Source organism: Delphinus delphis, chromosome 16, assembly GCF_949987515.2.
Source record: "Delphinus delphis chromosome 16, mDelDel1.2, whole genome shotgun sequence".
In the NCBI taxonomy this organism is placed as follows: Eukaryota; Metazoa; Chordata; class Mammalia; order Artiodactyla; family Delphinidae; genus Delphinus; species Delphinus delphis.
This window is the reverse complement of record NC_082698.1, coordinates 31,496,515-31,522,060: the sequence shown is the minus strand read 5'-3', so window position 1 is coordinate 31,522,060 and position 25,546 is coordinate 31,496,515. Positions and strand designations below refer to the sequence as shown.

Genomic DNA, 25,546 nt, shown 5'->3' with positions numbered 1-25,546 from the left:
TTGCCTGCCATGTGCTTAGTAAGTACAATGTAAAAGTTAGCTGCTGCTACTACTAGTAGTAGTACTGGTGGTAGTAGTAGTAGTGGTGGTAGTAGTAGTAGTTGTTAGTGGTAGTGGTGGTGGTACTAGTTGTAGTAGTGGTAGTAGTAGTAGTTGTCGTCATTGTTGTTGGTGGTACTAGTTGTAGTAGTGATAGTAGTAGTAGTAGTTGTCGTTGTTAGTGGTGGTGGTGGTGGTGGTAGTTGTAGTAGTAATAGTAGTAGTAGTTGTCGTTGTTAGTGGTGGTGGTACTAGTTGTAGTAGTGATAGTAGTAGTAGTAGTAGTTGTTATTGTTGTTAGTGGTGGTGGTGGTGGTAGTAGTTGTGGTAGTGGTAGTAGTAATGTCATGAACTGCTTACTGTTTATGCATAAACCCCAAGGAGTATAACTGAGATTTACCACTTAATATTCCTATAGTGTCCTGCCCTTACACATGCTCATGTTCTCACAGCTTAAAAAATATGAGAGGGACTTCCCTGGCAGTCCAGGGGTTAAGACTCCATGCTTCTACTACAGGGGGCATGGGTTCAATCCCTGGTCGGGGAACTAAGATCCTGCATGCCATGTGGCACAGCCAAAAATTTTTTAAAAAATATGAGAGGAAGCAAAATGAGAGGAAACATGGCATGTGCCCTTAAATTTGTGTCTTCCATCCCCCTTGGTTACTCATTCTCACCAGAGAGGTTTCTTGATGTCCTTAGAAAAGGCTGAAGACACTAAGTAGGGAGAAATCTGTGAAAACTAAGAACAAGTTTATGAAATTTTATGTATATACATATATATGTGTGTGTATCATATTGATAATTTTCTTGGGATGTAAAATTATTTTATGTAAGGAATTGTGGTGTGTGTGTGTGTGTGTGTGTGTGTGTGTGTGTTGGCAAGATCTCTAACAACTCTCAAATCCATTATTCCTGCTTTAAATAATTCTATTTATTATTAATTAGGATGAAAATGAATAAATGTGATGAACAAAAACAAGAATTGTCAAAAATATATGAGACTCAGAAGAAAACTGAAGGAAAAGCACTTAAGAATGGGGAGAAACAGGAGGTATTTATATTGCAAAATAACATTCAACTCATCTTAACTAGTTATAATATTTGTTTGGTAGAATAGGAAATCTTGGTATTTGTAACAGTTACCCAAGAAAATGACAAATATAAGAAATAAAGTTTAATTTTAAGAATGATTGTCCTAAGCAATGAACTTACATTATAAATTATATATTTATTTTTCTGTTTCTAGAACTTCTCATATTTAGCTTCAGAATTTGAAGAAACAGATATTGAAAGACTAAATCCAATTACCTTGATGCCACAAATTTCTTTCACAGCAGAATTAACAAACTTATCTAGATGTTCACTGTAAGCATTTTTAAAGGATTATTTCTTCATTATATATTGTCTAGTAATTGTATTGTTTTTTTAATAACGTTAGATTTCTTGAGTGAGTACCATATACCAGGCACTTAGCATGCTGAGTTTAAAAAATATATTTGCACATTTAATTGCCACTATAGCTCTATGGTATTATCTTCACCTTAGAGATGGGGGTCACACTTCTAATTAATGACTGAGGTGGGACATAACCCAGTTTAGTTTGATGGTTATTTTTTGTTTTACTATGGTAGTAATTTTTGTTCAGGTATAGATAGGTGGAATATAAAGCCACTGTGAAAAATAAGGTTATATGGTCACCCTTGCTTGTTGAAGGACCTCCTGGATTTCATAGAAAGTGTTTGGTGTAGAAAGGGCCCTCTGGACAATTTTCTACTTTGACAATGCAAGCTTCTTTCCTTCTCAGTTGTGACGTCTTCCTTGAGCTTTAAGGTTTTCTCCCTACTCCTAGGACATCCATGCATAAACCGATGTCATGTCGATCGCCATTTCTCCCATCTCTAAGCCTTTGGATCTCATCTCCCCTAAAGCGGATGTAGCAACTTAGAGCACTGAACTAGGTACAACTTTCCAACATCTCTGTCCCATGGAAAACTTGGTACAGATTCGTCTCTGAGTACTGTGAATGTGCATCATTTAGCATGGTGTTGGAAGGTAGTGTGTGCCCAGTAAATACTCATCTTCATTAAATGAATGAATAGGTGGTTAAACTTTTAAATGAACATAAAGAGTAGCAAACACAAAGGCACAATTATCATTACCTTCTTTCTGACTAGAGAAGTGCAGCAGTGAAGCAATGTTTTATTTGTTCTACACCTACAAGGGCCCAAGATGATTTATTATGTAAGACACCCATGCAAAAGGACCATCTAAATGAGGACAAGAGAACAGCCATAAAATGGAAGTTGGAAGTAAAGAGGAGAAAGAGAAGGAGGAAGATATTTGTGCTGGAAAGCCTAGGCTAAAACTTAGTGGAGGTCAAGGCAAAAGGCAATATAATGCTTTATATCTTTTCAAAGCTATTGTTGTGGCATTGCTGTCATTATCCATTTAAAATGTCCAGTTGAATAAGAATTGATTCTTTAGAAAACAATAATATAGGGCTTCCCTGGTGGCGCAGTGGTTGAGAGTCCGCCTGCCGATGCAGGGGACACGGGTTCGTCCCCCGGTCCGGGAAGATCCCACATGCCGCGGAGCAGCTGGGCCTGTGAGCCACGGCCGCTGAGCCTGCGCGTCTGGAGCCTGTGCTCCGCAGCGGGAGAGGCCACAACAGTGAGAGGCCCGCGTACCGCAAAACAACAACAACAACAACAACAAAAGAAAACAAGAATATACTGATGTCAAGGGTAGAGGTGAAAGGAGTACAGGGATTAAAGAAAAATTAAAAAGAGTTTACAGGTGAAGAAAAAGGCAAGATTTCATGAGGATAAATATAACCCCGAATTAACAAATTTTCATAAGCTCATTATTTAAACTACTTTCAGAGGACTTATTTTATGAAACTATTTCTTTAAAGGTAATTGGGAGGAAGGTCAAAAAAGGCCTACAGGGAGACAGGAAGAATAATTAATCTTTTGTCCCATAACCCTCTGAGAAGATTACAGAGAAGATGAGCACATATGGGGGCAGGGAGATACTGGCCTATAGGATGATTAGGATGGAGAACAGAAGGGGATTTTATTTTTCAACCTATGGCTTATCTTCCAACTAGTCTACCTTCTGAAAAGCAGGATTAAGTCTTAAATATCATTAGGTCAGTTGCCTTGCAGCTGAGAAGATATTCAGTAAATGTTGGTTGAGTGAACAAAAATGAATGGATGGGTTGAAGACTCTCTTTGTAGTCTCATATCATTGAATGGATCAATTTCTCCCCCAAAAAGTGTTTTCATAGAGCCCCAGGAAAGTAACCTCTCTGGCTTGCCTGTCTGATCTTTGGGTTCAGAGAAACAATGTCCTGGGGAAAAAACGGTATACAACCTAAAGCCTAAAGAGATTCACAAAGACCTTTAAGAGGACACAGCAAGCCTATTGACTTAGAGCCACTTCCTTGAGGTTATTGAAGACATGGTGTGTGTGTGTGTGTGTGTGTGTGTGTGTGTGTGTGTGTGTGTGTGTGTGTGTGTGTGTGTGTGTGTGTGTGTGTGTGTGTGTGTGTGTGTGTGTGTGTCTTTTAAAAGTTAGAAAATATTTTTGAATTCTCAATTCAAGCTCCGCCACCCCCATTCCTAAGTCTCTCAGCTTTCTCCTCTCATGAGACATAATGGGTAAGTGCTATAATCTCTTTAAGTTATAATTTAGTAAAATAACTGAATGATTTATGGTACCTTAATTTTAGTTCTTTTTGTATTTTTGAGTAAATGTCTTTTTAAAAAAACATTTGAGGGGTAGGAAAGACTTTTATCCACATATAGGCAAATGTTATTGCGCTCAAATATTATTTGTCCTCTAAAATGATCATATTTTAACATGTTGAGGTACATTTTGAAAAGAATAATATTTTATATCTGGTTTGCTTTTCAAGGGTCCAATAAAGGTTTATTTAATTTTTAGGCATGAACAAAAGAGGAGAGCCAAAATTCAGAAGCTTAAATATTTTATTAAAATATTATACAACAATAAACAAGTTTCTTGCACTTCAGTATCTCCCCTACAGTTTGATTTTAAAGTCATGTTTCAACAAATTTTCAATATTCAGTTAATATATTGGCCTGAAACAATTTGCTTGGAGGTATGCCGTTGTCATTTAATTTTGTATCTTATTTTATGACATACATAATTTTAAATTTCTTGTTAGCTACTGTTATATGTGATAAGTAAGTTCTTTTATATTGAGATGACTGATCTATATGGATAGACATTTATAAATAATATATTTATAATTCATCAATAGTCTTTTATTAATAGCTGTAAGTACAAAATTATTTGATTTGTAGTTGTTCTAAATACTTCTATCCTGCTAAAATTCTTGCCAACCCTAGATGTGCAGCATTATTATTCATTTGTTAGTGAGGTGGAAGAGGGTTGTTTAAACTATGAGTAGTATAGCTATTGTAAGTGTTGAATGATTTCTCCAAATTGCCCCAACCTTAACTTGGTGATATCAGTCTCTTGATATATTTGTTCATTTTTTAAAAAAATGTTGGATCCCTTTAAGAATCTGATGAAAGAACACACATACAGCAGACCCCTGATTCCTGCCCAAACACCCCACCATAAGAATCCCTTCACTAAAAGAAGAAGAAAATAGGATGATGGAGAAAAATTAGACACAGTAAAGGAGTTTAGACAAGAAATCTTGCTGGTTAATATAAGGGTTAAACTTGTACCTAGAGCTGAAAGAAAAGTTAGGAGGGAATAAAGATTTGTTAACTAATGAGAACCGGCTGTATGGCACAGAGAACTCCACTTCACTGTACAGTAGAAACTAACACAACGTTGTAAAACAACTATACCCCGACAAAAAAATAAAAATAAATAAAAGTAAAAATAAAAAGATTTGTGTATGTGAGTGTGGGGTGGAGTTTGAGGTGTGGGGAGAAGATTATTATTACAAATCTAAATCAAAGTTATTTTTCAATGCCTAAAATAATTTTGTGCTATCCCTGATCAAAAGCTGTATTCATTTTGTTCATCTGAGCTGTCAAGTTACTATCATCTTAAAATGTACCTCTGTTGAAATTTTTATTTAAAAAATATACTGACTACACTTTCCTACTATTGTACCTAAAATAAATTGTGATATAATAATCCAACCACTTGAAGTTTAAAATCTGCCCCCTCCCAAAATAGATAAGTGTGTATTTTGAATCCCTCATCATCCCATGAATTAGCACATGATCTTAACAAAACAAGAGGCAGGGAAAGAAAGGAATCTATCTAGGGATAAGTTGCACCATTAGCAGTGCAAAACTTGCTGAATAAATCTATATGCCCTAGACTAACATTCTAACCTACATTTATAATTTTCTTCCTACTATTCTTCTTTACTCTTTCTTCACTTGAGCCAAACTGAACTGCTTGTTTTTTCCATACATTCTTGCAATTTCCTACTTAGAGTTTTGAATATTCTACTTTCTCCACTTATAATGCCTATTTTCATTCTTCACACTCCATCTCAGCCACACAGTGGTGTTGATAGCTTCCATTAGGAGACAAGTCTGTCTCTGGGGAGATTCCAGGTAGAATTCGCTACCTTTACATTTGCTACCATCCAGGATCTGGCCTCCAGCTCTGCAGTCTCAGAAACTGGATTTAACAGTTCCATGAGAATGCATCTACATACCCTAAATAAATTTACAAGGACGATGTGTAAAATCAGAATGCCAATTCAATATCTGAATCTATTTATCAGTTCGTTGTCTCTTTTTAGTTAGTCAATTTACTAATTTACAGTAAGAAAATTTTTTCACAAACCTAAATACTTTAAGTCCATTAGCTATAACCCCTACAAACATTTCTGTATTAGGGAGGCCTTTGTCAAAGGGACCAATGTGTTGGGTTAAATTCACTCTTACAGGGACAGTATTTAGATGACCAGAAAAAATTTGCCTCTTTGTCTTTCCTTTTCCCCTGCTTTCTTGGTTAATCAACTATCCTTTTGATTGGTACATTCTTTTTTATCTTTCACGGGGCATTTACCACCCCCCCCCCTCCATTTCCTTCTTCTTAGAACACATATCACTGTTTCCCCAAACACTGATAACACAGTATAAGTCAAAATAAGATTTTTCTGTTGAAAAAACTTTAGGTTTGTAGTTATGGCAGTGATGGAACTGTAGTGGAAAGCACAGCATACAGAATCAGAAGACCTGGGTTAGTACCCAGTGGACATCTATGGAACAGTCTACCCAGCACCTCCCTGACTCATTCTGGGACTTTTCCTCCCTTCCCTGCCCCATAGCTTGTTTAACCTGTCCTTGGATTCCATGAGCCAGCACATCTCCCCTTTTCTTAAGCACTTCACCTGGGTTTCTATCACTTTTAATAAAAATTAATATAGTTTCATATAGAGACTCCATTTCTTCATTTACAAAGTGGGAAGAATAATACCTATTTCCTATAATTTTTATCAGGTTTAAATGAGATAAAGAATTTTAAAAGTGCTACACAAAAGTGAGGTATTCGGGTATTGTGTTATAGGTAATATATTCACGGAACTGTATTTGTAATCCTTTTATTCAATTGATTTTCTTTGAAACCAGTAAAAGGCATTATACTTTTAAACACCTAGGATTATCTACTTTTCTCACAACCATGTGGATCAAATGCTATAGAGCAATACCTATTTTACATTCTAGTATTTTTAAAGGAATTATGTTAGTGATGATCTTTATTTTAGTTCTTTTTCTATTTTGTACTTTCAGTGATTTATCAACTATTTCTTTTATATTTAGGTTTATGAAATAAGTAAAAGGACAAGCTTATTGGCAAAACTACATTTACCCTTACCTAAAAACACAGAGCTAAAAAGCAAAACTGTTTTGGAATATGTAGAATTTAGCTCTGATCAGCTGGTCATACCTGCATATGGAGAAGTAGGAAGCAGTAAGTTTATTAGAAATGTTTCTTCCCTCCTATTTTCTTCATGAGTTCCATATCCTAAATGACCCTGGGTCATTTATATGAATAAAGAATCCTATATTTACAGTATTAGGTTAAAAATGAATTAAGTTCTTCTTCCAGACATTAAACTAATTTTTAAAACTTTGACTTGAATCAGATCTTTGGGATATCTAAAATTCGGGATTAGCCCCTTTGCTTTTCCCGGGACATCTGAGACAAGGGCGCTATGCTCTCTGGAATGTGAGCTCCACTCCTGAATGGGTAGGCTGCTCTGCCTCTGCCTATCCTTTAGTAAATCTTAAAGATGCTCCAGGACAGGTTGATTCATCTTTGAACTGAATAGGGGAGGGAGGAAGAGAAAGAGAGAGAAAGGAAGTGGTAAAGGAGAGAGGAAAGAAGAAGTGATGTTTTTGTTTATTGTTGTTCAGTTGATTTTACTCCTCCTGCAATTAAATTTAAGTTAGCATGTCTGCCAGAATGCTGTCATTTCTCTTCTCCCCCAGCTCCCTTCTCTTTCACCTTCCTAGGGGTTTTGCAGTTGCTGCATCCAGCTGGTAAAAAGAAAGGGAGTATGAATGAGTGAGCAAGGAGGAGAGAGAAGAAAACAAATAGGCAAAGGAACCAGGGGAGAACAGAAAATGAGGGAGGAATGTAGTCTGCTTAGACAAAGTCCAGATGAAGCAGAAAATAGGGTTGTGGAGACCCAGCAGAAAAGACTTAAGAGTGAAAATTTTAGGGAGCACTAGGAGCTTGGCAGAAGTTTCAAGGAGTATCGTTAAGCTCTCTGAAGACAGAAAGAAGATGAGGAGAGGGGGAACGCTCAAGAATGTAGGAAAGGAGACACACAGTAGCTCTTTTTCTGCTGCCAATATTTTTTTCTTGCTGGCAGCCACTCCCAGAAAGAATGGGTTAAAAACTTCTGTGTCCAGATAAATATGTTCCTCTCTCTTTTGTAGTCTGTTTGAAGCAGTCTACCTTGAGGGATCTTAGATGTGAGGTGAGGGAGAGCTCTAAGATTAGAGCCTATGGTCAACATAAACTTTGTGTTCCTGAGGTTCCACAAGTAAAAGTCTGGAAAAAAACTGTAATGTGCTCAGATATTCATTTGTTTTTAATGCCTTTTATAAATAGATGTGCCCTTTCTTCTTGAGGGAAACGGAACTGAAGAACTTTGTCTTTTGACTTCAGGAAAACTAAGCTATTCTCTATCATGGGCCTTAGATGAAAATGGTGTTCCTCTGACACCTATGTCACAGTCATTAAGATCTGCTTACTGCAGGTAATAAATGTTTATGCTTGAAAAATAATGCCAGTCCTCAGCAAAGCATCTCACAAGACCTACAAAAGGGAAAACTCTAGAAACAGTTTAGTTTACTTGGATGTTGCTTTATTTTTTATTTGTATTTATAAATATGTAAAATACTTATATATTTTATTTATAATCACTCTACTAAGACAATAAGTATCTTTGTATGTAAGAGAATGTATCTCTTCAATGCTTAGGATTAGAGCCACATGGATGATGAGAGAGGCAGTTCCACAGTCCTTAAACTGTAGGCAAAGGTCAAGACTCCGAAGGATTTTACTTCTGGGACCTTTATATCTCCCAGTCATTCTGGATTATGAAAGAATCATCTTTTGCATTATCAATTTGCTGGAAGAAATTGCTGGACATAGAACTTTCATCTATATCCCAGGACTTCCTAGAGGAATTGGGATTAACTGCTAGACCACATCCACAAACAGGCTTACTAGAAGTAAAGTAAAATTCTATAAAAACGATGATAATGCTGGCTTACCTATTGTGCTATGTTTGAGTAAGACGGTATATATAAAGGACCAAAAGATCCCATCATTTAAAAATTAGTGAATGATCATAACAAGAAGATAGCCTTTCCCCTCCCCATCTAAACACATATTTTTTAAAAAACCATGGCTATATCCAACTATATGACATTATGGGAAAGGCAGAACTATGGAGACAGTAAAAAATGTGAGTGGTTGCCAGGGGTTAGGAAGAGAGAGGGATGAACAGGCAGAGCACACAGGATTTTTAGGACAGTGAAACTACTCTGTATGATACTATAATTGTGGATACATGTCATTACATATTTGCCAAAATCCATATAATGTAAGACACCAAGAGTAAATCCTAATGTAAATCATGGACTTTGAGTGATAATGATGGGTCAACATAGGTTCATGGATTATAACAAGTGCAATTCTTTTATTGCAACAGACATAATAAATTATAACCCTGGTGCAGGATGTTGATAGTGAGGTAGGCTGTGCAGGGTGTTTTAGGAGAAAAATGGACAATTAATAAGGGTAATTCATTTTGGAACTAGTGAATAAGCTTTTAGTACGCTGAACCATTATTTTCTTGTGTTTCTTAGTATTTCCCTAGCACAGTCCCCACTGCAGCTATTTTTAAGCTTTGCCTCATCATGCTATTCTTTGCCTTTTTCTTGGAGTCAGGTGTTTGTTCTCCTCACTCTAAAGCTAGCTTTTATACAAGTAATTTGGAACTTTCCTTCGTCTCCATTAGGATTCTGCTGACATATTTATATCCTTTTCTTATCTTTTCTTCAACTTTTCCGTTTCCTACGCTATAAGTCTTTTGTATCCAAGAAGCTTTCTGTGCTTTGAAACAAAGAAAAATCCAAGCGTTTGATTAAACCCTGAAAACTCTTTCTGGTTGTTTTTCTCGCCCAAGTCCTCATATGGGTGGTCTACTGGTCTGCATACATTGCCTCTACTTTTAATTCACACATTTCGTCCTTAACCCAACTCAGTTATTCCTGAAGGCTACCAGGGACCTTCTGGACATATTCATTGGCCTGTCCTCCTCGTTTTGCTTCTTGAAGTCTCTTGTCTCATGGCTTCTGTGATGCTGCACTTAACAGTTCCTGTTAGTTGGGAACTCAAGTTTATAAAAGATTGAGAGTAATTCTGCAAGATTGGAACAGATGACAGGTTTCAACAGGGAATGAATTGCAGGAGAGGGTTTCAAAGTTCAAAGTCCTTTCTAAAGTGAACTAGAAGTAAAACTTTACAGTTGGGGCCTCTGAGATCAGAGAAGGAAGTTACAGAACTCTCCTCCTCTACAGTTGCGGGAGCCCAAGGACTGGTGAGGAGCAGTGGTTCTAGGAACGGGATGGGTGCTCCAAAAGGCAAGATTGACTTGTGAGAGTCAGAGCATGGAGCCAAAGGAGAGCACAAAGAAAGTATGTTCATTCACTGTTTCACTCACTCATTCATTCATTTATTCATCAACTACTGACAGAGCCAGAGACAAAGAAGTGAACGAAAAGAAGATCTTAGAATGCTTCAGTATAACATTAGGCACACCTCTCCAATCCCATGTTGTCTAGAGTTTTTGTTTAATACATTTTTAAAACATAAAACAGTTTTTCTCACACTCACTAGTTAATTATTTTCTGATGTGGTTAATTGACTTTTATGTTTGCCCTCATTTCTTACCTCCCACGACTTTCATTCTGGATTTACTTGCTGAAAGTTGCTCCTTTAATGATTCAGTTTTCATGGCTAGCAAGCTTGTTTAGTCTTTGTAGATCTGAAAATGTATTTATATTTTCCTCCTTCTTGAATAATTGTTTAGATGGGCATAAAATTTGAGGCTGATATTTACTTTCCCTATTTGAAGCTATAGTTGCATTATCTTCTGGGATTTATCATAGCTGTTTAAAAGTCTGCCATCAGTCTAAACATTAGTATTTTGTAGATTGTCTTTTCTCCCTGGTAACTTTAAAATTTTTTGCTTAATTCATAGAGACAAAGCCAGGGGCTGAGGGGAGGGAGGAATGGAGAGTTATTGTTTAATGGTACATAATTTCTGTTTGGAATGATGAAAAATTCTGGAGGTACATAGTTATGGTGGTTGTACAATACTGTGGGTATACTTAATATCACTGAATTATATTACTTGCTTAGCATTTGGTTGTGAAGGAGGGGGTGCAGATGACTGAGGAATTTTGCCGTAGCCCACAGCTAAACACCTGTAGGGCCAGCTGGGGGAATCAATATAGCAAGGGCAGGAAATGTTCTGTGGTGTTTATTATTTCCCCTGAGGCAGAAATCTGGAGACTACCTTGAAATACAATTACAACCTAAATTTTTTAGGCTATAATGGGATAAGTTTCTCTCCCTAATCTATTCATTGACATTTAAACTTTACCTCAGCCTTTGTTCTCTAGGGGACCTGGGCTAAGAATCTTCCCATGAGAAGGAAAATTTGTTACATGATGGTGTTAAGGGTGTCAGGCCCTAGATATCTCTTATACAAAGACATTAAAACAGTTTAAATATGAGAGCAGACATAGGAATTAAAGAAAGGAAGAATACTCAAACTTTACCTGTTTGTAATTTTGCTTAACATCCTATCATACCATACATTGGCTTTGTTAGCAATAGCTTCCAAAGATTCATCGTAAAAATATGAATAGATACTGATGGAAAGTAGACAGTGTAAAATGTATGCCCATGTTTGGGTTGACATTATTGAATCTGAGTCAGAACTGTATTTCTGGAATCCTAGTTTATGGACTGGAATTTTTCTTGAGTACTTTACAGAAAGGATCTTAGAAATCTTCTAGTCCAAATTGCTCTAATTCTACATGATGAAATAAATTATCTATGAAGAGAGAGATTAAATAACTGGGATAATTGATGGCTGAAAATAAACCCTTACTGTTTAGGGTTGAATTCCTTCTTCACTTAGCCTATAGTTGAGGTCACTAAGGATGCATTATGAGTCTAGCCCATCTTTTATAGCTCTCTTAACCTCTGAAGATGGCCTCATATGACCAAAGATATTCTTCTGGCCCTTACTTCCCAGTTAATTGTATTACATACTCTATATTATGTTTCAACTGTAAAGATATAGCCTAAAGATTCTTTTTATATTGTGGACTTTAGATAGCAAAGATGAATATTTACAGACTTTACCCTTAAGAAGCTTACTTGTCTCTTAAGGGAGGGGTAGACATTTATCAAAAAGCTATGATACACAGCTAGGTGGTTTGTGACCACCTAGAGGGGTGGGATAGGGAGGGTGGGAGGCAGGGAGATGCAAGAGGGAAGAGATATGGCAACATATGTATATGTATAACTGATTCACTTTGTTATAAAGCAGAAACTAACACACCATTGTAAAGCAATTATACTCCAATAAAAAAAAAAAAAGCTATGATACAGTTAGAAAGTGAGAAGAACCAGGAAAGATATCACATCTAAACCTTTTATTTTATCCTTAAACACAGGATAAGCTTTATCTTTAAATACCTGGAATGGGTAGGTTTTACCCCATATAACAGATTTATCACCTGCATATTATATAGAAGTTCACAAAATATTTTCCTTTATGTTAGTGTGTTTAGGGATGTAGATGCAAGAGGTGTTCCTGGAATTCCATGGCTAATTAATGCACAGAAGCTTTTTGAATGGGCAAATGAGGTCAGAATTGACCCAAATAATCCAGAATATTCTGATTTAATGGAATTTGTTATGGTAAGTTATAGCAAATATCTGTACTGTAAATATATTTTATTTCTTAAGCTCTACACTCTTATACTCCTCCACAGTTTGCAGTGTATTTTTCTAGGCATTAGGAGGCATTAAAAGTAAATCTGAGGACAGATAGAGTTTTCAGCCAGTTTATAGTATTGCATGGCAGAAATTCAGCAACTGAAATAATTACTACTTTAGGCCTGGTGATTGGTACTCTGCCACTATTTAGCAGCCCTTGCTTGGTGTATCTTGCATCCAGGCTGACATCTAGTGTACATCTACTGAATGCCAGCCATATTATTAAATGCTGAGGATTTTAAAGATGATTTATAGACACACTCCTTCCCTCAAAGACTCTATTATCTATTCACTTCTACTCCTCCTTACAGCCAACTGAACTGCTCTGTGTGCTCCAACAGGCTTTCTTCATACCTTTATTCATGTCATTCCCTCTGTTTAGAAGCGCACCTATAGCAGCTGTCTTACCCACCCTGCAAGTCTGGGTAAATCCTTCCTTGGCAACCTCAGTTAGATATGGGCTTTTCTTCCCTTGCCGTCCTGTTAACTTTTTTTCTTTTTATAAACTCTTATGGCTCTAATACCATTCTGCCTTTTACCTTAGTTATTTGTTCATGTGCTTTATCTTTCCTTGTGGAACTACAACTAGTAAATCTTTGTCTCTCTTATGGCAGCTAGCACTTTTCCTTGTATGTACCATGTACTCACTTTTACATTTATTGAATAAAGCAGTGCATGCATAGATTATTGCAATTAAGCTTCTTCAGATCAGAACTTCTCAACTGATGTGCTGAATTGATTACATGTGTATGGAAATATTGATCCTCTGTCGACTCATAGGGCAACCAGACACAAAAACTCTCATCTTTTAACCCGCTGTGCAGTACACATGTTTTCATTTTCTGTATAAATCATGACCAGGAAAAGGCTGAGAAACTGCATAGGCCGGATTCTGCATTTTTTTTTTTTCTCAGATTTTCTGTACAGATTCAGTTGCTCCATTTCCTATTTCTATTGCAACTCTCATATCTCACAGTTAGGGGGAAAAACTGTTTTGAAATAATTCTTGAATTTCAAAAAATTAATATTTTAAGTAAAGACTTTACATTATTTGTGTTTTATAGTACATGAAACATAAAGAACAGGATATTCCAAAGTATTTTCGTCTCAAACAGTTGCAAGATGAATTTAACTTTGTTTCTGAAGAGGAAATGAAAAAGAGTAAACGTTTCCAGCTATTGCAACTTAGAAATGCAGGTCAATTAGATGTTTTCCTTCTGCCGCAAATGCCTCTCTATGACAGAGAGATTCCAGATTTACTCTTCCAGGTACTTGGTTTCTATTTGAATATAGTTTATTCTATGATAAGTTAACGTTTTGCTGCTTTAAATCTATCTTAATTTTTTTTTAACTGATAATCTGTAGACAACAATTTTCCCCTCTTAAAATTTTTTTAATTGAAGTATAGTTGATGAACAATATTTATATAAGTTTTACAGGTGTACAATATAGTGATTCACAACTTTTAAAGGTTATATTCCATTTATAGTTATTTATAAAATATTGGCTATATTCCCTGTGTTGTACAACATATCCTTGTAGCTTATTTTATATATGATGGTTTGTACCTCTTAATCTTCTACCCCTATATTGCCCTTCCCCACTTCCCTCTCCCCACTTGTAACCGCTAGTTTGTTCTTTATATCTGTGAGTCTCTTTTTTGTCGTTGTTATATTCAGTTGTTTGAAACAATATGTTTTGTTGGACATATTAGGCAACATGTTGGACATAGATAGGCAACAGTCATGTCCATGTTGATAATACTTTCTCTTTCACAATTAAGTCGAGCTTGTTTCATGGGAATTTTTCTTTCTTGATTTTTTGGGGATCCCCTTTTCTTTAGGCATTAAAAATGTATAGCTCTCCCAAATTTCAGAAAGTCCTTAGCTTAACTTTGCAACTTAGTTGTCCCAACAACCTATTTCACAGCCAGACTCTTTTAAGTATATTATAAATTTATGTAAATATTGTGGGTTTTATTGTAAAATGTATCACCAATTTAATAGCAACTTTGGGGGATAATGGAGAGAAACACTACCACATTAAACTTACACTTGATTATAAAGCACATCTCAATTTCAGAAACTTTAAAATGTGGGGAAAAAAGAAAGAAAGAAAAGTTCATCTTATGCTGTGTAGTGATGGCACGCTGGAGCCTGCTGGCACCAGCTGGTAAGAGCCTGTTGTGTGCATCTCTTCCCCGCTCCTCCTTCAGTGATTTCATGTTGGTTGCTTTAAATGTATTGCTGGGAGAATGTCTACACCATAAACCAACAAATGCTGCAAATTGGGGCTTCCCCTCCCACTCCCAGAGAACTGGCTGTTAAACATTTACCAGCACTCCACTAGGCTTAAAAGAATGGAATTATAAGAGCTAATTCCTGTAGAAAAAAACAATTGTACTAATCCTAACACTTGTGCTTGCAAAGAGGTGGTTAAAGAAGGAAGAAACCAATGTTCCATCTCTGAAGAAAATGCCTGTGTAGTAGAATTACCACTGTAGGGTGATGTCAGCCAACTTAAAGATAGCAGATGCTGATGAAGGATATTGAGGTTTATACATCTTATGGGTCAGAAAGAGTGAATGCCTTATACTAAAATTGGTTATAACAGGTTTATTAACTTTGGTGAATTATTATCAATTGATAAAAAACGGATAAACTTTTTGATATTTTATTTCATTCGATTCTGGACTGAAGGGAAACAGCAGCAAGCCACTTAGTATTAAAAATAGTAAAAGTTACTTATAAAAAGGTTTATGTTTTTTTCTTGTTGTTGCCACTCAGCCATCCTTTAGCTGTTATACCCTAATATAGAGGAGACACAAACAAAACTATACAGGACTCATTACATTTAAAACTCAAGTAATAGTGGGAAGACACTCATGGCTGAACCAAGTGGATTGTCTGAGAATCTCTTTTGGTGTGGCTCAGAGGTGAAAGAGGAAATGCAAGTCAATGATTTTTCAATGATGATATCATGGCACCACCAGTTAGCACATATGACTATAATAGTCATAGGATTTGCAGATTATTCATTATTTTCACAAACATGGGTGAGTAGAAATATATGTATTCACAAACAGACCAATTGATATTTGGCTTTGGAAAGCATTGCTCAACTTTTAATTGTGATTCATCTGTTTTGAGACCTTAGGAATTTCAGTTAGTAAACTGCAGTGGGAAGCCCTTGGCTTAGAATGGCTGAAAAGTTATTCAGTTTCCTCCTGCTTCTCTCAATGATTGAATTCAATTCTACAGTTACGTAAACTACTGTGGGCAAAGCACAGTGCTCAGCATAATTGAGGATATAACTTCATAAAAAAGGAAGAATTTCTGCTTCTGAAACTAGGGGCTTTGCTGACTTTCCTTATCTTATACAAAGTATTGAGAGAACACAAAAAGAGGGAAAGCAACCCAACTCATTTTCTGAGGTTGATGACCTTCATGCCAAAATTGGGCAAAGAAAGCAAAACATGATCATTTTAGGTCAATTTCACTTATGAGCATAGATGTGCAATTCCTAATAAAATTTTAACAAATCAAAAAGCAATATATTATGTATAAATATATAATTATACACCATAATCTAGTAGGGTTTATTTCCAGATAACAGAGCTAAGCTAATCTAATTAAGGAATCTATTAATATAATTTACCACATTAACAGAGTTAAGGAAGGAAAAAATATGCTCCTTTTAAATGCCCAAGGGACTTCCCTGGTGGTCCAATGGTTAAGATTTCGCCTTCCAATGCAGGGGGTGCGGGTTCCATCCCTGGTCGGGGAGCTAAGATCCCACATGCCCGGAGACATCTTCAGCCTGTCCCCCTCCTCCTCCTCTTCCCTCTCTCTTACTCCCCCCTCTCCTCCCCCTTGTCCTCCTCCTCTAATTTGTTTACAAGAAGTATGAGGAATAAAGGAACAAGTTAAATGACACCACAAAGAAACAATCAGACAAATTTGGAATGTGGGCCAACTGGCTAGCAAGTACAACTGTTTCTCTCTGTTGCATTTTCATCTCTTTAAAAAGTCATCATTCTTAGACCTAAATAGACATTTCTTCAAAGACATACAGATGGCCAACAGGCACATGAAAAGATGCTCAATATTGCTAATTATTAGAAAAACGCAAATCAGAACTACAGTGAGGCACCTCCTCACACTAGTCAGAATGGGCATCATCAAAAAGTCTACAAATTAAATAAATGCTGGAGAGGGTGTGGAGAAAAGGGAACCCTCCTACACTGTTGGTGGGAATGTAAATTGGTGTAGTCACTATGGAGAACAGTATGGAGGTTCTTTAAAAACTAAAAATAGAGTTACCATGTGATCCAGCAATCTCACTCCTGGGCATACATCCAGAGAAAACTCTAATTCGAAAAGATACATGCACCCCAATGTTCATAGCAGCACCATTTACAATAGCCAAGACGTGGAAGCAGCTTGAGTGTACATGGAGAGATGAATGGATAAAAAAGATGTGGTATATGTGTACAATGGAATATTACTCAGCCATAAAAAGAATGAAATAATGCCATTTACAGCAACATGGTTGGACCTAGAGATTATTATACTAAGTGAAGTAAGTCAGAAAGAGAAAAACAAATACCATATGATACCACCTTCAATTTAGGAAATGCATTACAAAGTCTTAAAAAGAGAGCTGTGCAATTATGTGCTCATACACACACGTCCCTTGATGGTATTAGGTTTGCTAGGGATTTCCAGGCTGGAATCAGTAGCAATTTTCTAGAATTTTGTAAAGCCATCATTTGGCTGTCTCATGTAAAGCTTGTTCTCAATAAAATAAGACGAAAGAAAAAAATATCATATGATACCACTTATATGTGGAATGTAAAAAAATGATACAAATGAACTTATTTAGAAAACAGAAACAGACTCATAGACATAGAAAGCAAATTTATGATTACCAAAAGGGAAAGGGGGTGGGGGAGGGATAAATTAGGAGTTTGGGCTTAGCAGATACAAACTACTATATATAGAATAAATAAACAACAAGGGCGTACTCTATAGCACAGTGAACTTTATCCATATCTTGTAATAACCTATAATGGGAAAAAAAATCTGAAAAGAATATATATATGGAGATATACAATATATATATAGTGAAAAAACAGCAATTGGTGAAAAGACAGCAATTGGTGAAATTTAGATATTGGACTATTATGTAATATTGATAATTGAATAGTAGATACATGGGAAAATCGTTAGTTTTGTTGTCTGTGATTATGGCACTGTGGTTGTGTCCTTAGTTTTTGGAGATTCATGATGAAGTATTTATTTAGGAATGAAGTGTCATGGTGTCTGTAATTTATACTTTGAGATATTTAGCCAAAAAAAAGAAAACAAAAGCAACAAATTAAGCAAATATGGCAAAATATTAATTACTTAATCTAAAGGGTAGGTACATAGATTTTAACATTCTTTCTAATTTTCTGTATGTTTGAAAAACTTGAGGAAAAATTAAAAACAAAAAATAAATAGCATTCTATACACCAACAAAAACCCACTAAAAATGTAACTTAACAAAGATACACCCTACAGTAGCAATAAAAACTCTTAGAGTCATAGGAATATATTGAACAAAACATGTACAAAAACTTGATGGAGAAAATTATAAAACATTTTTGAACGGTGTAAAATTAGATTCAGACCTCACAAAAGAAATAAATACTATGTGTAATGAAGATTACACATGAAATGCAAAACTTTAAATGTATATCTTAATCTTGGGCAGGAGAGTATTTCTTAAAACACAAAAAGTATAAATTATAAAGAAATAGATTAGTAAACTTGATAATATTAAAGTTTAAACCCCACAGATTAGGAAAAAATATTTTCAAATTATATATTAATTAATAAAAATTAGTATCCAGAGTATTTAAGTAACTCCTATAAATTAATACTTTTAAAATAAATAAAGTGATATGAAATAGTAATATAATATATCCCTAGGTAAAATGTTACTTGTCAACAGGATTAATTTCAAGATTTCTTGTGGATAATTAGAAAAACAAATAAATTACTTTCAGATAATTTATCTACTTAAGGTAAGAGATACTTCATAATTTTTGTGTCATCTTTAATGCTCTCTATAATGTAAAATGATTTCAGTGTGCAGTTAGGAACGTATCCCACAAATGCAGCTCTAACAGATGCAATTTATTCTAAATTACATAGATGAAGCATCCTGACAAATAATCTTAGACCCACTGCTGGATTTTAAATTAAAGTTATTGATTATGGCCAGCATATTTTGACTACTTACTGTATGCCATGCACTTTATAGATATTGTTTCAGTTAAATCTCACAGCAATCCTGTGACATATTAATAACAGTAATATTATAATTATTACAAAAGAGGAAACTGAGGTCTGTAGTAGTTAATCATCTTTTTCCCAAACCACAAAGTTAATAAATGGCAGGGCCAACTTGGATCCAGGACTATGGCCTCCAAAGCCCACTCTCTTGACGCTTATACTCTACCACTTTCCATTTCTTTTGTTTCTAGTGATTACCAGGTAAATGCATGCATGAAGAATTGTTCTCAATCGTCTTTACATTTTCTTATAATTTTCTCAATCGCAAATTTTTTCTCAATCATTACTCAGTTTTAAAAGATGAATGGACCTCCTCCTAGAAGCAAACAAAATATGTGTTCTTAGCTAATTCTCATTGGGAGAATCTAAAAGAAGTATTCTCTCCTCTCAATTCCAGAGTGTTGCCAATATCTCCTACACATGAACTGAAATGAGTAGTTAATATTTTATTGCAGTGTATCATATCTAAACTCTGTTACATTCAAGAAGTGAAACTAATTTAATTCTCTGTTTATAGGAATATGAAAGTCAGATAGAGAAGGATATGTCCATTTCAGATATGAATTCTATTACCGCACAAAGGATTAATTCTGCCAATTTTCTGAAAAAGGTAACAACAACAAAATAGTTTTATCAATATGTTTGAATTTACTTTTGTGAAAACTGGTCTCCTGGATGCATAGTACTATACTCTTCCCAGAGAGTCAGATAGACAGACTTGCTTACTCATCACCTCTTTCTGATCACTGAGAGGTTTTCTGTTCTATTCAGACTTCCTTTTCAGAGTTAGTTACTGACCATCTGTAAATGTACACTGTTGATGTACATTGTTGATGCAGCAGTTACTTCAATTGACAGCAAACTCATTATTAAAGCATATCCCACTGTTTCCATTTACAAATGAACGTTAAAGACTTCCCATCTCTTTTTGACCCTAAAAGTTCATTTTGGGAAGTATGCCAGCATTTTGCCAGAATCCCTAGTTTTATTAATAACTCATAATGCCGTACACCAGAGCAGTTCACGGGACAAAGGGAGGAGCCACTAGGAGACAGAACACCGTAACAAAGCCTAAACCAGGTTTGAGGTGGAATCCCTCACTGAATTTCACCCCTGATTTCTTTCCACTGACCCCTCATCGCTCCAGTGACTATATGTATAGATCCATCATGCCCAGCACAGTGCTCTTCACTCAGAAAATGTTGAGAAATGTTTGAACAATTAATGAAGTAAGGGATAAAATTGCAGGCTGAGGAGGTTTCTAAGACTTCTGCAAGAATAGAATCTATCGGCTTTGCTATAGGGCACCAGAGCAGCCTTTTAGGGTAACTTGAAAAGAAGCAGAGAGCCATGGGAAGATCTAAGAGGTACATACAATTCCCTCGTGGAGACAGGAGAGAAGCAACCTTGTGTGACTAGAAAAGCGCTAGGCAGGTGTGTGAAGACCTGTTCTGACCATCCTGTTTGTCTTTGGGCAGGTAATCTATGCACTGAGTCCTGCCTTATTGTTCTATAAAAACAGACAATAAAAATGCCTGCCTTGCTTTACTTCTGAAGTAAGGGGCAAATAAGATAGAACCTCAAGTTCTATGCTAGTTTGTACTCTGTTCCTATGGAAGTGTGGTGGAAATGCAGACCACTATAGCTATTGTAGCCTGAAAGAGCACCTCCTCTTTATTGCTGGCAGACGTTTTTTTCCACTCACTCTTGCCCCTCCTACACCTTCTTCATTAGCTCCATATATATTTTTTTAAGTTGAGATGTGATTTAATAATGATATTTGCGTCTTAGGAAATAAAGAGGTGTTCTTACTCATAAGAAAAGAGAGGGCTTCCCTGGTGGCGCAGTGGTTGAGAGTCCGCCTGCCGATGCAGGGGACACGGGTTCGTGCCCCGGTCCGGGAGGATCCCACATGCCGCTGAGCGGCTGGGCCCGTGAGCCATGGTCGCTGAGCCTGCGCATCTGGAGCCTGCGCATCTGGAGCCTGCGCATCTGGAGCCTGTGCTCCGCAACGGGAGAGGCCACAACAGTGAGAGGCCCGCGTACCACAAAAAAAAAAAAAAGAAAAGAAAAGAGAATACATATCCTTCTTATGCCTTCTCTTTTTTTGGTGTATGAGGAAGCCCAGAAGGGAGGGCAGCAAAAGATCAGGAATGTGGTAAGAGAGCAAGTGTCTGAGGATGCTTGACCTTCATATAGGAATCCTGGGAAGGAGCTTTAAGAACATTGTGTGATTGGGTTTCACCTCCTTGTGAAGACTTCTTTGCTATCTCGGGATAGTTTAAAACTACAAGTTTAAGGGATAATTACTTTAATTACAGGTACTGGAATCCTGCTTTGACACTGGCGGCCTAATAGGGCCATGGTGTCTAAATCCTGCTGTGGGAGGGACTGTGAGTTACATGCATTGCACTTCCTGCTGTGTTACTGGGGTCAGTGGTGGCTGAGGCCGGGACTGGAGCAGTAAAGTCCCAGCAGTCTCAAGGATTGCTAGATAAAGTTTTGCTGAAATATTTGCATCTAAGAGGCCAGTGCTTCTCCGCAACCTGTCCCTTTCATTAATTTACTCAATAAATACTTATTGGGCACCTGCTGTGAATCAGTCATTATACTAGACATTGGAATTACAGCAGTAAACAAAATAGATTAAAATCCCTGGCCTCCTAGAGGAGGTCGTTCTGGTGGGGGAAGTCAGATAATGAACAGAACATGAGTATGTTAGAAAGTGATATGTGCCATGACAAGTGAAGTAGGAAGAGAGGACAGGGGTGTGTATGGGGTTGGGGGGGTCAGGTGTGATTTTAGACAAGGGAAAGCCTTCCTTAGATCAAGGAAAGCCCTCGAGATGCTAACGCTTCAGCAAAAGACCTGAAGTGAACTGAAGGAGCTAGCCATGGAGGTTTTTTGGGAGAAGAACATTCCAGGCTAATGGAACCACATGTGAAAACTGTGAGGAAGGAATATGCGTGGCCTATGGGAGGAACGGCAAGGAGCTCAGTCTGTGTGATAGCAAGGAAGCAAGGGAGAGGGAGAGAGAAAGAGAGAAAGACAGAGAGAGAAAGCACAAGTGAGAAGGCTCAAGCACACTGATGGGGTCAGAGGGAGGAGGGGTGTGGTTCACCTTCAAAGGAAACAATTTGTTCCCCACATGGCAGGGTAATTCTTAGGAATTATAATTTCCCATTCTCCTATCACCCCATTTTCCTATCGAATTTAAGCAGATCATTAGGCTTTAGGTTACATTATCTTTGGGATGATTTGTGGCAGGACAGAAAGAAAATTGCCTCCAGACACACTTCTTCCTGGTTTCATTTCTGAAAGTCTAAACCTGTTGTGAAGCATGGGGTTAGGGGAGAAAGGGAGGGATTTCCTCAGACTAAAAAGAAGAATTTCAGAGTCCTTGGAGGAACCAAGGTCTGTGGGTTCTGCAAGGTGCAAGGGCTTAGGGGATTGGCTCTGTTCAAGCACTAAATATCTTACCAAGCTGACAGAATGAGAGCTTAAGGTCAGAATAGGATGGACTCAAAGGAAATACAGAAATGTGACCACATTTCCTTGTGAATCAAGATTTGTGTGTGTACAAGTGACTGTTGTAGAAACACATTCACAGGATAATCATCTCCTTTGGTGAAGATTCGTTCTGTCCACATATACTGAGAGTTAGGTGGAAAAAGAGATGAGAGGGACATTAATGAGAGCGTTAGGAGTGATTTTAATAATGGTAGCAAACAGAACCATACTTTCACTTACCTAATTCCCCTTTCAATTCATTGCTTGAAAAAATTAGGAGTAAAAAATAGTGACACCAGTAGCATCGTATATACTTAATCTTAAAATATAAACTGTGCATTTCTTTAAATTCTAAAAATTTTTTTGTAGATGAGAAGGTCAATAATGAAAAGAATTGCCAAAGTTAGCAAATTTAACTTATCAGATATTGTGGCTGATTATGAAGAAATTGTATCTACAAGGTACATCTAAAATTATTATTATTTAAGTACAAAATACAAAGCTATAAGATAATACCTTCAAAGTCCTCTAATAAATTCTGTATTTTTATATTAATTAAGTTAATGTCAAAATGCAATTACAAAGCATAAAATGAAACACAGTGACTTAATTTTTTTTGTCATTTTAAAATTGTATTTTGGACATAACTATATGATTTGTATTTTCAATTGTATAATATTTTAGATTTTAACCCTCTCCTTATTGATACTTTTTAGGGCAAGAAAGAAAAGAAAAAAAAAAAAGAAATACCTTTGTCCCAAATTAGTTTTGCCCTAAGATTTCCCTGTCCCGAGACTGCTACTGGAAAAGTCATTGCTGGTAGCACCACACACTAAGCCTGTAATCTCTCCCTTTCAAAACGGAATCCTCAGCCATATAAGGGCTCTGTGATCCACAGGCAGCAGTTGGGGGAGCCTTTGGCTGAAGTAACTCAGTTCTCATACTGTCCTATCTGGGAAACTTAAGGGTGGGAGCAGGAATTAGGGATGCTGCGTTTGGGGAAACCGCCCTGGGGCCACTTGCAGATTCTTAGTATTAATAATAAGGTTTTAATTGGTGTAGGATGCTGAAGGCTATTTTTTTTGAGGGGGGTGTTCTATTCTAAAATATACCTTGAAGTAATTGTTTCATGGGCACATTTTTTAAATGAAAACTTACTTTTAAAAAATTTTTACTGGGGTAGGGACTTCCCTGGTGGTGGAGTGGTTAAGAATCCGCCTGCCAATGCAGGGGACACAGGTTAGAGCCCTGGTCCGGGAAGATCCCACATGCCGCGGAGCAACTAAGCCCGGCTGCTACAACTACTGAGACCACACGCCACAGCTACTGAAGCCTGTGCGCCTAGGGCCTGTGCTCTGCAACAAGAGAAGCCACTGCAATGAGGAGCCCACGCACTGTAAGAAGAGTAGCCACTGCTCGCCGCAACTAGAGGAAGCCCATGTGCAGCAACGAAGACCCAACACAGCCAAAAATAAATAAATTTTTAAAAATAAAATTTTTACTGGGGTAGAGTTGATTTACAATGTTGTGTTAGTTGCAGGTGTCCAGCAAAGGGAATCTGTTATACATATACATATGTCGACTCTTTTTTAGACTCTTTTCCCATATAGGCCATTACAGAGTGTTGAGTAGAGTTCTCTGTGCTATACAGTAGGTCCTTATTAGCTATCTATTTTGTATATAGTAGTGTGTGTGTGTCAATGATGAAAATTTATTTTTTTAAACTTTTTATTTTTATTGGAGTATAATTGATTAACAATGTTGTGTTAGTTTCAGGTGTACGACAAAGTGATTCAGTTATACATACACATGTATCTATTCTTTTTCAAATTCTTTTCCCAGTCAGATTGTTACAGAATATTGAGCAAAAGTTCCCTGTGCTATACAATAGGTCCTTGTTGGTTATCCATTTTAAATATAGCAGTGTGTACCTGTCAATCCCAAACTCCCTAACTATGCCTCCTCCCCTCCGTTCCCCCAGGTAACCATAAGTTCGTTCTCTAAGTCTGTGAGTCTGTTTCTGTTTTGTAAATAAGTTTATTTGTATCTTTTTTTTTAGATTCTGCATATAAGTGATGTCATATGATAGTTCTATTTCTCTGTCTCACTTCACACAGTATGACAATCTCTAGGTCCATCCATGTTACTGCAATGGCATTATTTCATTCTTTTTAATGGCTAATATTCCATTGTATATATGTACCACATCTTCTTTAACCATTCTTCTGTCAGTGGATGTTTAGGTTGCTTCCATGTCTTGGCTATTGTAAACAGCACTGCAATGAACATTGGGATGAATGTATCCTTTGCACCATGTTTTTCTCCAGGTGTATGCCCAGGAGTTGGGTTGCAGGTTTATATGGTAGCTCTATTTTTAGTTTCTTAAGGAACCTCCATACCATTCTCCATAGTGGCTGCACCAAATTACATTTCCACCAACAGTGTAGGAGGGTTCCCTTCTCTCCACACCCTCTCCAGCGTTTATTGCTTATGGATTTTTTGATGATAGCCATTCTGACTGGTGTGAGGTGATATCTCATTGAGGTTTTGATTTGCATTTCTCTAATAATTAGCAATATTGAACATCTTTTTTTTAAATTAATTTTTATTGGAGTATAGTTGCTTTACAATGTTGTGTTAGTTTCTACTGTACAGCAAAATGAATTGGCTATACATATACATATATCCCATCTTTTTTGGATTTCCTTCCCATTTAGGTCACCACAGTGCATTAAATAGAGTTCCCTGTGCTATACAGCATATTCTTATTAGTTATCTATTTTATACATAGTATCAATAGTGTGTTTGTGTCAATCCCAATCTCCCAATTCCTCCCACTCCTGCTTTCCCCCTTGGTATCCATAGTTTCTTCTCTACATCTGTGTCTCTATTTCTGCTTTGCAAATAAGATCATCCATACCATTTTTCTAGATTCCACATATACGTGTTAATATATGATATTTGTTTCTCTCTTTTGACTTAACTTCACTCTGTATGACACTCTCTAGGTCCATCCACATCTCTACAAATAACCCAATTTTGTTCCTTTTTATGGCTGAGTAATATTCCATTGTATATATGTACCA

The 25,546-nt window shown here is 36.7% G+C and overlaps 1 protein-coding gene across 1 annotated transcript in view; it reads left to right on the top strand.

Moving 5' to 3' along the window:
- CC2D2B (coiled-coil and C2 domain containing 2B) overlaps positions 1-25,546 on the top strand; it is a 96,378-nt gene that overhangs the window by 36,368 nt on the left and 34,464 nt on the right. Inside the window, exons 13-21 of the mRNA XM_060033629.1 lie at positions 988-1,093; positions 1,289-1,407; positions 3,991-4,168; positions 6,834-6,984; positions 8,134-8,281; positions 12,393-12,531; positions 13,674-13,877; positions 19,468-19,560; positions 22,830-22,921. Coding sequence (XP_059889612.1) covers positions 988-1,093; positions 1,289-1,407; positions 3,991-4,168; positions 6,834-6,984; positions 8,134-8,281; positions 12,393-12,531; positions 13,674-13,877; positions 19,468-19,560; positions 22,830-22,921 — 1,230 coding nt within the window. The remainder of the gene's footprint in view (positions 1-987; positions 1,094-1,288; positions 1,408-3,990; positions 4,169-6,833; positions 6,985-8,133; positions 8,282-12,392; positions 12,532-13,673; positions 13,878-19,467; positions 19,561-22,829; positions 22,922-25,546) is intronic.